This window comes from Cebus imitator, unplaced genomic scaffold, assembly GCF_001604975.1.
Source record: "Cebus imitator isolate Cc_AM_T3 unplaced genomic scaffold, Cebus_imitator-1.0 Scaffold82, whole genome shotgun sequence".
NCBI lineage: Eukaryota > Metazoa > Chordata > Mammalia > Primates > Cebidae > Cebus > Cebus imitator.
The window spans coordinates 7,669,494-7,680,020 of NW_016107397.1; the positions used below are offsets into that span (position 1 = coordinate 7,669,494).

At 55.1% G+C, this 10,527-nt stretch overlaps 1 protein-coding gene across 7 annotated transcripts in view; it reads left to right on the top strand.

The window, feature by feature from the left end:
* Positions 1-10,527, top strand: part of TNRC18 (trinucleotide repeat containing 18) — a 115,710-nt gene that overhangs the window by 26,369 nt on the left and 78,814 nt on the right. For all 7 annotated transcript variants that reach the window (XM_037740361.1, XM_037740366.1, XM_037740364.1 and 4 more), the window contains 2 exons: positions 2,302-2,445; positions 3,567-5,228. In XM_037740361.1, the coding sequence (XP_037596289.1) occupies positions 2,302-2,445; positions 3,567-5,228 (1,806 nt within the window). The remainder of the gene's footprint in view (positions 1-2,301; positions 2,446-3,566; positions 5,229-10,527) is intronic.

Genomic DNA, 10,527 nt, shown 5'->3' on the forward strand with positions numbered 1-10,527 from the left:
TTTTTTTGAAAAGGCATCTCACTCTGTCACCCAGGCTGGAGTGCAGTGGCGCGATCTTGGCTCACTGCAACCTCCGCATTCTGGGTTCAAGTGATTCTGCCTCAGCCTCCTGAGTAGCTGGGATTACAGGTGCCCATTACCATGCCTAGCTAACTTTTGTATTTTTACTAGAGACGGGATTTCACTGTGTTGGCCAGGCTGGTCTCAAACTCCTGACCTTGTGATCCTCCCGCCTCAGCCTCCCAAAGTGCTGGGATTACAGGCGTGAGCCACTGTGCCTGGTGGGTTGTATTTTTTTTTTTAGAGAGACTCGCTCTGTCACCCAGGCTGGCGTGCAGTGGTTCGATCTCTGCTCACTACAACTTACGCCTCCTGGGTTCAAGTGATTCTTCTGCCTCAGCCTCCTGAGTAGCTGGGATTACAGACGTGCGCCACCACGCCTGGCTAATTTTTGTATTTATTGTAGAGATGGGGTTTCACCACGTTGGCTAGGTAGGTCTTGAACTCTTCACCTCAAGTGATCCACCCAAGTTGACCTCCCAAAGTGCTGGGATTACAGGCGTGAGCTATGGCGCCTGGCTTGGGAGTGCTGTTTGAATGATTGGATGAGAACTGGTATTGGGTGGCGTTTTTCTTTGTGGGTGTTGTCATGGCATGATTGACAAAGCGGTGCTGGGTAGAAGTCATCAGCCCAGTGGGCCAGCTTCAGGTCCTGCATCCCTGGCCTAAGCAGGGACCACTGGGTATGGAGTACGTGAACCCCTGAGAGATCTCCAGCAGGCCTGGGATCCCATAGGACTCTGAGCTCGGGCAGTAGTCAGGACTCTTACCCAGCACCCTAGCACCCGCCTGCCTCTTGGGCTGCCATTCTGTGTACCCTTTAAAAATATATATTATTTAAAATTTCCTTATATAGAGATCAGGTCTCGCTATGTTTCCCAGGCTGGTCTCAAACTCCTGGGCTCAAGCAGTCCTCCCACTTTGGCCTCCCAGAGCACTGGGATTAAAGATGTGAGCCACCATGCCTAGCTTCTGTGTGCTCTCTTAGGTGACTTCTCTGGTGGCTACCCCTTCCTTCTTTTGTCCTGCAAGGCCCTGATTCTGTTTGTTTATTATTATTTTTTGAGATGGAGTTTTGCACTGTCACCCAGGCTGGAGTGCAGTGGCATGATCTTGACTCACTGTAACCTCCACCTCCCGGGTTCAAGCGATTCTCCTGCCTCAGCCTCCAGAGTAGCTGGGATTACAGGTGCCTGCCACCACGCCTGGCTGATTTTTTTTTTTTTTTTTTTTTTGAGACGGAGTTTCGCTCTTGTTACCCAGGCTGGAGTGCAATGGCGCGATCTCGGTTCACCGCAACCTCCGCCTCCCGGGTTCAGGCAATTCTCCTGCCTCAGCCTCCTGAGTCGCTGGGATTATAGGCACGCGCCACCATGCCCAGCTAATTTTTTGTATTTTTAATAGAGACAGGGTTTTATTATGTTGGCTAGGCTGATCTTGAACTCCTGACCTCATGATCCATCCCTTGGCCTCCCAAAGTGCTGGTATTACAGGCATGAGCCACTGTGCCTGGCCCTTGTTTATTTCTATTTTTAAAAAATTCTGGGCCAGGCAAAGTGGCTCATGCCTGTAATCCCAGCACCCTGGGAGGCTGAGGCAGGCAGGCGGATCGTTTGAGGCCTGGAGTTCCATTGCTGGTGGGGGCCTTTGGGGAGTGGGGGAGGATCCTTGGTGGGAGGAATTCCTTCCTGGAAGCTCCTGCTTGAGAGATGGAGCCGCTGAAGATTCGGGGTCCACTTAGGTTCAGAGAAGGCAAGTGACCAGCCTGAGGTCACACAGCAGAGAAAGGGCCCGTGTTAGGCTGAATTCAAGAGTCCTGGCTGCAGGGTCAGATGACCTGGATTCAAAGCCAGGCTCCTCTGCTGTATCGTCTTGGGCAAGTGGTCTTCTCAAGTTTTCTCGTCCTTAAAACGAGGACATGAAGCCCTCTTCCTCCTAGGTTATTTTGGAGGTTTAAATGAGGATGACAGTGGCAAAGCTCTCGGTCATGCTTGGTAGGCTGTCATTGGCCCCTGCTAGTTGGATCCATTCTGATCCTCTTCTTGGGGGGACTGGGTGGGCCTGGGGAGAGGCCCCGGGTTGGGAAGTGGGGGAATGCATTGCCCTGGGGAGCTGCTGGAAACCTCCAGGCTCCCTGCACCAGCGGTCTGCTGCCAAAGTAGTTTATCTCCAGGAGCTGGAAGGAAGCTCCTGGTGGGCGGCTGCATTGGCCAGGTCCAGCTTTTCTCTCTTTTCTTACAGGCTTCTCCCACCTGCCCAGCGGGCTGTACCCATCCTACCTCCACCTGAACCACCTGGAGCCCCCCAGCAGCGGGAGCCCCCTCCTCAGCCAGCTGGGTCAGCCCAGCATTTTTGATACCCAGAAAGGTCAGGGGCCAGGAGGAGGTGAGACTGTGGGGTCCAGGGCGGGGGTGGGGGGTGGCACAGGAACCTTTTGAGAAGCTTCTGTGGCCCCTGGTGGCATCCAGGCAGCCCCCAGCTCTGTCCAGGAGGCTTGCTTTTTTCTTTTTGAGACAGGGTCTCACTGTGTTGCTCAGGCTGGAGTGCAGTGGTGTGATCATAGCTCACTGCAGCCTCAAACTCCCAAATGATGCTCCTACCTCAGCCCCCCAAGTAGCTGGGATGCAGACGTGCCCCACTACACCCAGCTGACTTTTTAAACTTTTTATATAGCTGAAGTCTTGCTGTGTTGCCCAGGCTGGTTTCAAACTCCTGGCTTCAAGCAATCCTCCTGCCTTGGCTTCCCAAGGTGCTGGGATTCCAGGTGTGAGCCATTGTGGCCTAAGATGCTTTTCTGAGACCCGAGTTCCTAAGCCTTCCCCAAAGGCTCCCTAGGCCCACCCACAGCCCTGGGTGCCTTCTAGTCACACTCTCCCCTTAGGGGCCCTGCTATAGGCCTTCTGGGCAGCTCTGAAAACCCTCAGCCTCTCCCTTTACAGATGATGAAACTGAGGCTCAGGAAGGGTAGATTTAAACTTGGTTCCTGCATTCTCAAGGGCTGGACTGTCCATTTCCTTTCTTCTTGCCCTGAGGGGATACCTTTCCTTGGTGTGAAACCTTGGGGCTCGCTGTACCAAAACAGTTTAATTTCCAAGAAAAAGAAAACAGTGTGCTGGGCACAGTGCACACGCCTGTAATCCCAGCATTTTGGGAGGCAGAGGCGGGTCGATCACCTGAGGTCAGGAGTTGGAGACCAGTCTGACCAACATGGTGAAACCCCATCTCTACTAAACATAAAAAATGAGCCGGAGGGTGCGCACCTGTAATCCCAGCTGCTCGGGAGGCTGAGGCAGGAGGATTGCTTGAACCCGGGAGGTGGAGGATGCAGTAGCTGAGTTTGCAAAACACTGCACTCCTCCAGCCTGGGCGAAAGAACAAGACTCCATCTCCGAAAAACAAAAACCACTGGAGGCGGCATGGGTTGGCCCAGCCCCCTCTCAGGGTCCCTCTCTACCCAGGCAGGGGTAGGAGGTGGCGCTCCCTCACTGCGGTTCCCTTCTCTGCAGACGGCTTCTACCTGCCCACCGCTGGGGCTCCGGGCGCCCTGCACTCTCACGCGCCCTCAGCCCGAACCCCTGGTAGCGGCCACTCCTCGGGTGCCCCGGCCAAAGGCTCGTCGTCGCGGGACGGTTCAGCCAAAGAGCGGGTGGGTCGCGGCGGGGAGCCGCCTCCGCTGTTCGGCAAGAAGGACCCACGCGCACGGGGCGAGGAGGCCGCGGGACCGCGCGGCGTGGTGGACCTGACCCAGGAGGCGCGCGCCGAGGGCCGCCAGGACCGTGGACCCCCGCGCCTGGCCGAGCGCCTGTCACCGTTCCTGGCTGAGTCTAAGACCAAGAACGCGGCGCTGCAGCCGTCGGTGCTGACCCTGTGCAACGGCGCCGGGGACGTGGGGCTGCCCGCGCTGGTGGCCGAGGCGGGCCGCGGCGGCGCCAAGGAGACCGCTCGGCAGGACGAGGGCACACGGCTGCGGCGCACGGAGGCCCTGCTGCCCGGGCCACGCCCCTGCCCCTCGCCGCTGCCTCCGCCGACTGCACCACCCAAAGGGCCGCCTGCGCCCCCCGCGGCCACCCCTGCTGGCGTCTACACAGTCTTCCGCGAGCCAGGCCGGGAGCACCGCGTGGTGGCGCCCACCTTCGTGCCTTCTGTGGAGGCCTTCGACGAGCGCCCGGGACCCATACAGATCGCGTCCCAGGCTCGCGATGCCCGGGCCCGTGAGCGCGAGGCGGTTAGGCCGGGGGTCTTGCAGGCGCCCCCCGGCTCCCCACGGCCTCTGGACCGGTCCGAGGGCCTGCGCGAGAAGAACTCGGTCATCCGCTCACTCAAGCGGCCGCCCCCCACAGACGCCCCCACGGTGCGAGCTGCACGCGCCTCACCAGACCCCCGCGCCTACCTGCCTGCCAAGGAGCTGCTCAAGCCAGAGGCGGACCCACGGCCCTGCGAACGTGTACCCCGCGGCCCAGCCGGTCCTGCGCCCCAACAGGCCGCCAAGCTCTTCGGCCTGGAGCCCGGGCGCCCCCCGCCTGCGGGACCTGAGCACAAATGGAAACCCTTCGAGCTGGGCAACTTCGCTACCACTCAGATGGCCGTGCTGGCCGCGCAGCACCACCACGCCAGCCGCGCCGAAGAGGAGGCTGCTGTGGTCGTCGCCGCCTCCTCCAAGAAGGCCTACCTGGATCCCGGGGCCGTGCTGCCCCGCTCAGCGGCCACCTGCGGCCGGCCCATTGCCGACATGCACTCTGCAGCCCATGGGCCTGGAGAGGCCTCGGCCATGCAGAGCCTTATAAAGTACAGTGGCAGCTTCGCCCGGGAGGCCGTGGCCGTGCGCCCTGGTGGCTGTGGCAAGAAGAGCCCCTTTGGAGGTTTGGGCACCATGAAACCTGAGCCTGCGCTCACCTCTGCAGGTACCCCCCGAGCCCAAGCCCGACTCCCACACCCCGGAGGCCCTGCGGCGGGCGGCAGCCGGCAACTGAAGCGGGACCCCGAGAGGCCCGAGAGTGCCAAGGCTTTTGGGCGTGAGAGCTCTGGTGCCCAGGGTGAGGCAGAAGTGCGACACCCGCCCGTGGGCATTGCAGTGGCCGTGGCCCGGCAGAAGGACAGTGGCGGCAGTGGTCGGCTGGGGCCTGGACTGGCAGACCAGGAGCGCTCTTTGTCGCTGAGTGACGTCAAAGGTAGGTCCTGGGTCCTACCCCAGCCTCTTCCTTTCCCGCCTGCCCACCCCGACGTTCCATTTCTCTGTCTCCCTTCCCACCTTCCCTGGCACCCTCACCTCTCCCTGCCTTCCAGGTACCATTTGTTTTTTCTCTCACTTGTGGGTTGTGGCTGCTCTTGGAAGTTTATCGCTTTTTCTATTGTGCACATGGAAAAATGTGTAAAATGCAGAAAAAGAGAACAAAGAAGGAGAACCGTTATGTTTTCCCTATACCCTGAGTACTTCTGTGTCGTTTCCTGAATTCATTTTACCGTGCAATTTGCTTCTACCTGCAGAGCCCTTGGTGCGTGTAGGATCTTGGGCATGTAGGATCTCCGTGCAGTTTCCCGTATATTACAGTGTGGGTCCTTTCCCATCGCTCTTGTTAAGTCTTTAATAAGTATCATTTTTTTAAATGGCCTTAAATGTTCTGTTGAGAGCGTGTACTATAGTTCAGTTTCCTATTCCCTTGGTGGGCATTTGAGCTTGTTCCCTCTCGGATGTTTTGTGTTCAGAATGTTGCATTCAGTCTTTTTGTGCACTGCACCTTCGTGGTATTTTTAGTCATTTCCTAAGAATAGACGGTCTTGGGAATAGACAAACATGAAACCTTCAATTTGAAGTCATCAAGGGACCCAACAGTGCCTTACCGATTCCAGTGTCCTTGGTACCTAGCCAGCCTGGGGTGTGGCAGTGTAGGGGTTTGATGAATGAGTGAATGAGTGTTCAAGGAACAGGGAGAAACTGGGATTCCAGCATCCTTAGGGTCATGACACTCCGTACTTGAGTGACTTCTTAGGTAGACAGTTTATGCACCTGTTAGCAGTTTGGGAGCCTCTATTATATTTTGGACTCTTCAGAATTGTTTTATTTTTTAGTTTTTAAATTATTATTTTGTTTTACAGAGTCTTACTTTGTCATCCAGGCTGGAATGTGGTGGTGCAATCATAGCTTTTACTGAGCCTTAACGTCCTGGGCTCAAGTGTTCCTCCCACCTCAGCCTCCCAAGTAGCTGGGACCCCAGGTGTGTGCTGCTACACCTGACTGATCTTTTCTTTTTTGTTTCTTCTTCTTTTTTTTTTTTTTTGAGACAGAATCTTACTCTATTGCCCAGGCTGGAGTGCAGTGGTGTCATTTTGGCTTACTGCAACCTTTGCCTCCTGGGTTAAAGTGATTCTCCTGCCTCAGCCTCCTGAGTAGCTGGGACTACAGGCATGCATCACCACACCTGGTACATTTTTGCACTTTTAGTAGAAACGAGGTTTTACCATGATGGCAAGTCTGGTCTCGAACTCCTGACCTCAGGTGAACTGCCTGCCTCTCAAAGTGCTAGGATTACAGGCGTGAGCCACCGGGCCCAGCCAATTTTTTCACTTTTGTTGTAGAGCTGGGGGCTTGCTGTATTGTCCAAGCTGCTCTTGAACCCCTGGCCTCATGTGTTCCTTCTCTGGCCTCCCAAAGTGCTGGGATTACAAGGTTGCGCCACCATGCTGGCCACAACTCTGTTTTAATATTTTTCTTAAAAAACTGTTGCTGCCAGGGAGGCCTGGATGACAGAATGAGACCCTGTCTCGAAAAAATACAATAAAAATTAAAAAAATAAAAACGTTGCTAATTTCAGTAGGGAAGGATGGTACATTTCTGTACGTTTCTAGTGAGGCGGGGCATTTCTGCGAAGCTTGGCTGGTTGTCGAATTTCCTGTGTCCCTTGTCTAGTATGCTGTTGGGGTTCCTTCTGGGATTTGGAGGAGTTCACATTTGAGATGTGTTTGTTGGAACTCCTGACTTCGTCTGTCCAGAAAGTGGCCCACTGCTGAGCCAAGATCCCCGCCTGCCGGTTGGGACAGGCTGTAACACAGCCTGCATGGTGTGGGGTCTCAGCCTGGGATAAGGGCAAGGGAAGCCACGTCCACTCCCTCCTAGCTCATGGGACATCCCCCCAGCTTGCATCCCATGCTCACCTGCTGGGAGATCACACCAGTCCCATGGTCTGGGTCCTTGCTTATGTCACCCACAGAGTTCCCGTTCTTTCTTCTTCTTTTTATTTATTTATTTTTTTTGAGACAGAGTTTTGCTCTTGTTGCCCAGGCTGGAGTGCAGTGGTGTGATCTTGGCTCACCACAACTTCCGCCTCCCAGGTTCAAGCGATTCTCCTGCCTCAGCCTCCTGAGTAGCTGGGATTACAGGCATGCGCCACCACGCCTGGCTAATTTTGTATTTTTAGTAGAGATGGAGTTTCTCCGTATTGGCCAGGCTGGTCTCGAACTTCTGACCTCAAGTGATCCGCCCGCCTCGGCATCCCAAAGTGCTGGGATTGTAGACGTGAGCCACCGCACCCGGCTCAGATTCTACTTCTGTCAACTGCATTGGGACCTTGGGTGCCCATCTCTTGGGGCACCAACCTTCCCTGGCCTGGTCTTCCGAGTCTACCAGGGCTTGGGCCTTGGTCCATGGTGAGTGGCATGGCTGGGTCCAGTCACCACCACCTCCTAGTTCCACTGTCTCAATTCTTTTTTCCCAGACAGCCCAGTAGGGCACAGGCCACCCCCCCATACAGCCCCGCCTCCCCAATGGCCGTGTACACCGTGGCTACAGAGGACCATATAGATGCCCTTCCTTGTTCCCCTCCCAGAGTCCACCCAGACCCTGTACTCTGAGGATGGGGGCTTGGGCCCCTCTGGCTGGCTGAATCTCGTAGCTGTGTCATTTTCTTTTTTTTTTTTTGAGACAGTCTCGCTCTGGTTCAAGCGATTCTCCTGCCTCAGACTCCCGAGTAGTTTGCGCCACCATGCCTGGCTAATGTTTTGTATTTTTAGTAGAGACAGGTTTTACCATATTGGCTGGGATGGTCTCAATCTCCTAACCTCGTGATCTGCCCGCCTCGGCCCCCCAAAGTGCTGGGATGACAGGTGTGAGCCACCGCATCTGGCACTTTCTTTTCTTTCTTTCTTTTTTTCCCCTCAGATGGAGTTTTGCTGTTACTGCCCAGGCTGGAGTGCAATAGTGTGATCTCAGCTCACTGCAATCTCCACCTCCTGGGTTCAAGCGATCCTCCTGCCTCAGCTTCCTGAGTAGCTGGGATCACAGGCACCTGCCACTGTGCCTAGCTCATTTTGTATTTTTTTAGTAGAGGTGGGGTTTCATCATGTTGGTCAGGCTGGTTGCACATTCCTGACCTCAAGTGATCTGCCTGCCTTGGCCTCCCGAAGTGCTGGAATTGCGGGCCTGAGCCACCATGCCCAGCCAGCCGTGTCACTTTCACAGCACCCTGATGCCTGCCCCAGCCAGTCCTGGGTATCTGGTGTCAGGCCTTCTGCCTGCTGCAGCGCCCTTCCCGCTTCCTGCACGGCCACACCCCCCATCCTCTTGGATGAGGCCCGTCTTTGGATTTTGAATTGGGAGGTGGGGCTCTGTCAGGCTTGTCTTGGATTGTCTTCATCCAGCAGGGCTGACTCAGAGTTGAGCGATGCTTAGTGAGTGTTTGTTGACTGACTGTGCACACTGCCCTATGCAGAGCCCCTGGGAGGCAGGGAAGTCCCGCTAAGCTCTGGCTCTGGGGGCTTTGCGTGAGAACCTGCCTTATTCTGGGACAGAAGGAGGGAGAGGGCAACAACCTTTGGATTGGAGGTGACCAGCTTGATGGTGGAAAAATCCCTCCTGCTCAGAGGTTTGGGGCTGTGGACCGCCTGGGAGGCAGGAGATCTCTTTTGAGCCCTTTCTCTGGAAGGATGCTCCTATCACATGGGGTGGCACCTTTGTTGGGGGCTCATGGTCACTGGAGTCCATCTGAGATCCCAGTGTACCTGTCTGTCCAAGAAGCCGTGAATATGTGTGTGGGGGAGGGAGGGGAGAATGTGTGTGTGTGAGACTGTGAGAGGAGCGAGGGTGTGCTAGGGGTTTGGGATGAGATGTTTGGGGATTTGTCTGAAGCTGTCCTCTGTTGGTGCGGATGTTTGAAAAGTAGGTGACTGTTTGGGGGGCTGGTGCGGTGGCTCACTCCTGTAATCCCAACACTTCAGAAGGCCGAGGCAGGAGGGTCATTTGAACTTAGGAGTTTGAGGCCAGCCTGGGCAACATAGCAAGACCTTGTCTCTACCAACAGTAAAAATAGGCCGGGTGCAGTGGCTCACGCCTGTAATCCCAGCACTTTGGGAGGCTGAGGTGGGTGGATCACCTGAGGTCAGGAGTTCGAGATCAGCCTGGCTAACATGGTAAAACCCCATCTCTACTAACTAAAAATACAAAATTAACTGAGTGTGGTGGTGCATGCCTGTAATCCCAGCTACTTGAGAGGCTGAAGCAGGAGAATCACTTGAACCTGGGAAGAAGAGGTTACAGTGAGCTGAGATCGTGCCATTGCACTCCAGCCTGGGCAACGAGGGAAATTCCATCTCAAAACATAAAAAATTGGCAAGGCACGGTGGCTCACACCCGTTAATTCCCAACATTTGGGGAGTCTGAGGTGGGTTGATCATGAGGTCAGGAGTTCGAGACCAGTCTGGCCTACATAGTGAAACCCCGTCTCTGCTATAAATGCAAAAAATTAGCCAGGCGTGGTGGTGTGCACCTGTAGTCTCAGCTACTTGGGAGGCTGAGGCAGGAGAATTGCGTGAACCTGGGAGGCGGAGGTTGCAGTGAGCCGAGATCGCGCCATTGCACTCCAGCCTGGGTGACAGTGTGAGACTTCATCTAAAAAATAAATAAAATAAAAATTAAAAATTAAAAAGAAATGATTTGGATATGTGGCGTGCCTGTAGTCCCAGCTACTCAGGAGGTTGAAGTGGGAGGATGGCTTGAGTCTGGGAGGTCAAGGCTGCAGTGAGCTATGATTGTCCCACTGCACTCCAGCCTGGGCAACAGAGGGAGTGCAGTCTCTAAAAGAAAAAAGTAGGTGGCTGGATTCTTTCTCTCCTTAAAAAAATATCCTGTAAGAAGCGGTGGGTTCTCTTTGGACAACCCAGCCCGAGTTCTGAGCAACTTTGAAAGGAGGGAGGAGAGGCTGGGTGCGGTGGCTCACTCCTGTGATCCCAGCACTTTTGGAGGCTGAGGCGGGCAGATCATGAGGTCGGGAAATCAAGACCATCCTGGCCAATATGGTGAAACCCCATCTCTACTAAAAATACAAAAAATTAGCTGGGCGTAGTGGCATGTACCTGTAATCCCAGTTACTCAGGAGGCTGAGGCAGGAGAATCGCTTGAACCCAGGAGGTGGAGGTTGCAATGAGTTGAGATCATGTCACTGTACTCCAGCTTGGGCAGCAGAGCGAGACTCCATCTCA